Raw genomic sequence first — 5,604 nt, forward strand, 5'->3', positions numbered from 1 at the left:
ATCAAAGTCCGAAAGCATGGACGTGCTGTATATGCAATTATGCATCGTAGTCGAAGTACGTGTGGAGGAGTTTTCCGACAAATAGTTTTGAGTATATTTATATTGCTTGGCTCGAAAGAAAAAAACATTTTATTTGTTCTTCTTTAGCATATTGTATTTTTATTTTATGCACCAACAGCAAGCCAGCAAGGTAGCAAAATGTTTTGCACATGTGGAATTTCTGTAAAAGATGATTACAAATTTTGCCCTAATTGTTCAGCCCCAGTTGCTACAAGCTCGCAAAATGATGAATCTTTAATATCTTTTGAAAACTTCTTAAAAAGAAAATCTCGTGAACGCCAGTCTCAGTCCTACAGGGTCCTCAAAAAAGTGAGAAGTTCAAATGATGAAATTGTAAATATTAATATAGGGTTGATGGAAAAGAATGGAGAAAGTGTTTCTATAATTCGGGGCAAAATGTTAGGCCTTCGGGTTCTAAAAAGTGCTGCAGCTGAAAGCATTTTTGAATTAGCAATTAAGAAAAGGATAGACCATGATGCAAGCTTCAGAACCAGTCACAAATATTTTTTAGCCTACCCAGATGGCCGAACAGTAGCTAAAATGCCAGGTAGTGAAGAAGACTTTACCATTTCTAAATACAAAGAGGAAGTGGGAAAACCATACCAAAGGATTTGTTTGTATCTTTGCACAGCCAAACATAGCTTATCAAGTGAGGATATTGGGACAAGCCATAACAAAGATCAGGACATTACTAAATTTATTGAGAAGCCTTGTTGTTCAAATAGTGTTAAAATGGGAAGGTGTCCAGTTTGCAACATAAAGACGCCTCTAACAGAGATTGAACAGCATGTAGATAAGTGCCTGAACAAAAAAGTGACACCATTTGAGGAAGCAAGTAGCCATGACTCACCTTCTGGCTCAGAAAATGAGTCAGCTGGGGAAGAACACCCCAAAACAAAAGATGAATATGGGATCAAATCAAACATACTATTGGCTTTAAAGGAAACAATAGTTGATGAATCACAGACCTTACAGATTTCTGTTAGGCGAGGATTTGCTTTCTATGATTTCAGAAGTTTTTTTAAAAAGAAGTGGAATGCATCCAGACAAAACCAGTTGTATAATATAACATTTCTGGGGGAAGCAGGTATTGACACAGGTGGTGTCTCCAGAGATTTTTATACAGGTAATATATTACAAATAAATATGTATTTTATGTATATGTATGCCAAAAATGTTTGGAATTGGTTAACAAATCAATTTGGTTGTGTGTATATATGTGCATACATTTATATTTCAAAACCCGTCTTTTTAATAGTATTTTCGGTGTGGTAATTATTATTTCCTTGTGCTGTTTTTAGAAGCTTTAAACGATGTAAAGAGTCAGTACTTTGCTGGGGTAGACAGTGATGGCTTAACTCCTTCATGTGGACTAGTAAGCATTGCAGATGGTACTATGCAGAGCATTGGTCATTTGTTTGCTGCAAGCCTTCAAAATGGTGGTCCAGGTCCAGGATTTTTGGCACCATGGGTATATAGGTATTTGTTTGGAGGAATGGAGAAAGTTCTGAAACTTCTACCTGAGAAACTTGAATCGAGCCTACAGTTTTCAGATTTATATGCCAAGGTTTGAAAATGTGCTTTTTGATCTAAGACTATATGATGACTAGTCTGAACTTGTCTTGCATCAGCCAAAATTTTTTTGGTAAACTGTTCCTAATTGTACAGTAAATGATAAAGTTGTTTATTTTACTTGTTGACCCTTGACATAAACTTGGCTTATTTTCCACAGCTCAAAAAGGCAGACAATTGTGAAACTGTGATTGAAATTTTGACATCGGACATGGGTTATGATGTGCTGGAGTCCATTGGATATAGAGCAGGGGTTCCCAACCGGTGGTACGCGTACCACTAGTGGTACGCGAAGGGTTTTCAGGTGGTACGCGAGTAGCTTCTGTTTTGTTCACAAAAACCTCAATTTGCAACTTTATATTTTGTTTGTCTGGTTTTGTTTACAAAAAAAACACAGTCCCCAGGCCTATTGTCATTGTTACGTAACTATTCCTGTTGTTTCGTATCATTACGATCTTCAAAATACAGGTCATGTCAATTCTCAACAAAAAGCATAGTTGCTACTTGCTATGAAAAGCCGAACAACGCTGCGGCACAGTGGGCGTTAATTATGTCAAATGATTGCTCTTGATAGATACATCTACTGTTTTGGTGCTTAAGATAGCGTTGAATGAAATATGATTCAAACAAATTAGTTGTTCTGCAAGAAGTGGTACCATAGAGCACTGTAGAGCACATTAGTGCTCTATCGTGGTACGCGTGGCAGTGCAGAGCGTCCAGGTAGTACAGGATCGTAAAAAGGTTGGGAACCCCTGATATAGAGGGATTCCTTCCAAGGCAAACTTAAAAAACAGAACAGAAGTGTTGCAGTAAGTGAAAAAAGATTCTCATTTTTTTGCTTTCTACTTTTTGTAAAAGAAAGTCAGTTTGTTGATCTTAGTTGTTTATCAGCATTTTTGGATTGATGTTTTTTTTTAATTTAATGGCACATGCATTGAAACTGTTTAACAGGGAGCCTCTTTGAGGGTAAAAGTAATCCCCAATGTAATATGTATGTTTGTTTACTGTGTATTTGAAGGTCAATATACATCCAATCAATTGTTGAGCCATTTCTTCCACCTTTGGATAGCATTGCAAATGGTCTTAAATGTTATGGAATTTCAAAAGTGGTAATGAGGTATATCGAAGATTTCTATACAGTGTTCTGCCCATCCCCATTGTTCAAATGGGATTTTGAGAAATTTTTCGGGATTCTTTCTCCTGTCTTTTCTGAAAATGGTTCAACAAACCATGCACTGGAAATAACTGTTTACAAACACTTTATTGATTTTGCTGAATTGTGTTATATTGATGGTAAGGTATATTGTTTTAATTTGCAGAGGACTGACTAAAAGTAACCTTGTTTTAATGTTTTAACGATTAGATGCTTTTCCTGTCACACTTGGTCAGTTAATGAAGTTTGTCACAGGAAGTCCGAGCTTGCCTCCCCTTGGGCTACCGAAAGGTATAACAGTGGAGTTCGTTCATGGTTGCCAAGATTTGAAGAATGGTATGAAATGCAAGTGCCTACCGAGTGCAAGTACTTGTGCTATTGCTCTTAAAATTCCTGTTCACATTGCTGACATTGATAGCATGAAAGAGTCTTTTTTACTAGCAGTAAATTGTGAACCAGGATTTGGGTGTGTTTAAAGCATCTAGCTGTAAGGATCTTATGGGAGCACAACAGTAGTAAGGGGACACATATTGTTTTTGTCGGTATTTTTTTCTGTCCAATGCTGGTGCTATACATGTTTGGTCAAGAAACAGTGCTTCAAATTTATTTAAATATTCACAGATGTTATTTATTTATCCATATTTGATCCTCCTGAAGTTTAACAACGAATGACCTTGACAACAAGGGTTCACCCAGGCCCCCAAAACATAAAATTTTTAAGACGGCTGTACTGACCAAAGTTCATGATCTAGGAGTTTCATGCTTTGTTGTTTGTTGCAATGTAAGGTATACTAAAGAATTTTGTACCTTTAAAATAGTTTTACCCATTTTCACCCCTTTAAGCCCAAAATATTCAGTTCTGTCTAACACTGGTTTGTTAAACGCATTTGAGCAAAAAAGAGTGCTTTATATTTATTCAAATTTACACACATGTTAGCTATTGACCCTAATTTGATCATCCTGAAGTTTAACCGGAATGACCCAGCAGTTCACCCACAGCCCACCAAAGTGTAAATGTGTTAAAACGGCGATATTGATTAAATACATGATCTAGAAGTTTTATGCTTTGTTGGTTGGTGCAATGCAAGGTATTCTAAATAATTTAGTAACTTTTTATTGGATTCACCCTTTTAACCCCAAATTAATCGGTTTTAATTTTTCAAATCCTTTAGGTCAGAAATGCAAGTCCGTTATATGCGCTAAAACTTAAAAAAATGTTTGCAATGGCTCAATAGCCGAATGGTTACCATAACACTATTACTGCCCATAATATGTGTACACTGGAAAGCCCTTGGGAGTAGTTCACTGGTTTACACCCGTTTTGCGAGGCAGTCTTGTTTATGATTAGACATCAGCGCAGTAATGCTATGTGGTTTTATTAGATTAGCACCCATTTTTCCAGTTTTAGCGAAGGTTCTATCTTGGAAGTGATTAACATTAGGGTAAAAAACTAGACAGAATATGGACAAATCCTTTTAAAGTTTGGGTTGATGCTTTCTACTAATTTGTCCTAAAAATACTTTTTACATTACTAATTCGTATAAAATGTGTGTGGGGACCTATTTGTTTTTGCTTGCAGATCAAATGGTGTAGATAGTAAATTGATAAAAAGGGTACACAATATATAAAATGGAAACATATAGGAAAGCCACCTTTCTAGTTTTTTTCTTTTGTTAATGTGTTATGTGTATGTTTTTTTACCTGGCATGGTATTTTGGTTTTTATCATGTTTATATACATGTGTCCTCTGGTAATTTCTGTGATTTTGCTAATAAAAATGAGAATTTGTCTTCCATTTTGATTTATATTTACGTTACACGTCACTTTGACCCTTTGCAGTAGAAATGAGAAATTGGTATAGCTGAAGGGCTGCACTCCAATTGTCGGGAAGTTCTTTATTGCAGTTTTCCATAACGTGTACGAAATATTCATGACCGACATTGGGGTTATTCAACGGTTCGCCTGGAAGAGTATTTTTGACGTTGTTTACTTGTTGCTCCCTAATCTGCGTCAGATAATCAGTTGCACCATTCAACTCCGGAAGGTAGTACATCTGATCAGGTCTCCCAGCAACCGTATCATGACGTGACTTTCTAATGTAGTGTGTGTTCCATGAATTTGAAACATTATCCAGTCCTTTTTGAATAATTTTATGGAAGCAAAACCACAGGGCATCGACCTCAATTTGATTTCCAGCGCTGAATTTATTTTGTGAAACCAAGTCTTTAAAGAAATTCATCCACCATGTTGTACAGATTCGCCGCAGGTAAGACCACCAACCCTCAATTCTTTGATTGTGAGTTGAAGTCCCGTAAATATGTGCCCGCGTCGTTTGACTAAAATAAGATTGGGCTGCGGCCACCATTCCGTTTTCTGTTCCACAGTCTGTCCTAACGCGTTTGGGATAGCCACCAAACCGACCAACAGCATGTAGAAACAGCTTCACTATTGTAACAGGATTGTTGTTACTTTTTAGCACTTGTAACCATAGAATTTTTCTGCTCCATCCATCTATACAACCATGAATTGCAAACCCATACGGCTTTAATTTGTCGTATCCATCGAGATGCCAGCAAAAGTTCGGTCCCGGTGAACAGTAGCGCCTCCTTTTCAAACGCCTTGCACGACGGACTGCTGAGCCGATCGGGTCTATTTCTTTGAGCAAAATCGCAACCTGGTTTCTTGTGGCGTAACACCCCTCCATTCTCAAGGAATGCCACATGCTTCTGTAGCCAAACATACAATTTGACGTGGTCAATTTTTCTGCTATTCGCTCCCGCACAGCAGCATTGCTAGTTAACAGTTTTTTTTGCTTCAAA

General features: G+C 37.2%; 1 protein-coding gene across 1 annotated transcript; it reads left to right on the top strand.

Moving 5' to 3' along the window:
• LOC145214322 (uncharacterized) lies at positions 1–4,580 on the top strand. Its single transcript, XM_080082831.1, has 5 exons — positions 1–1,186; positions 1,362–1,627; positions 1,793–2,441; positions 2,651–2,925; positions 2,996–4,580. The coding sequence occupies exons 1-3, from the start codon at positions 199–201 to the stop codon at positions 1,913–1,915; spliced, it is 1,377 nt and encodes a 458-aa protein (XP_079938957.1). The 5' UTR covers positions 1–198; the 3' UTR covers positions 1,916–2,441; positions 2,651–2,925; positions 2,996–4,580.
• Positions 4,581–5,604: the final 1,024 nt, after the last annotated feature.

Source organism: Phallusia mammillata, chromosome 2, assembly GCF_965637545.1.
Source record: "Phallusia mammillata chromosome 2, kaPhaMamm4.hap1.1, whole genome shotgun sequence".
NCBI lineage: Eukaryota > Metazoa > Chordata > Ascidiacea > Phlebobranchia > Ascidiidae > Phallusia > Phallusia mammillata.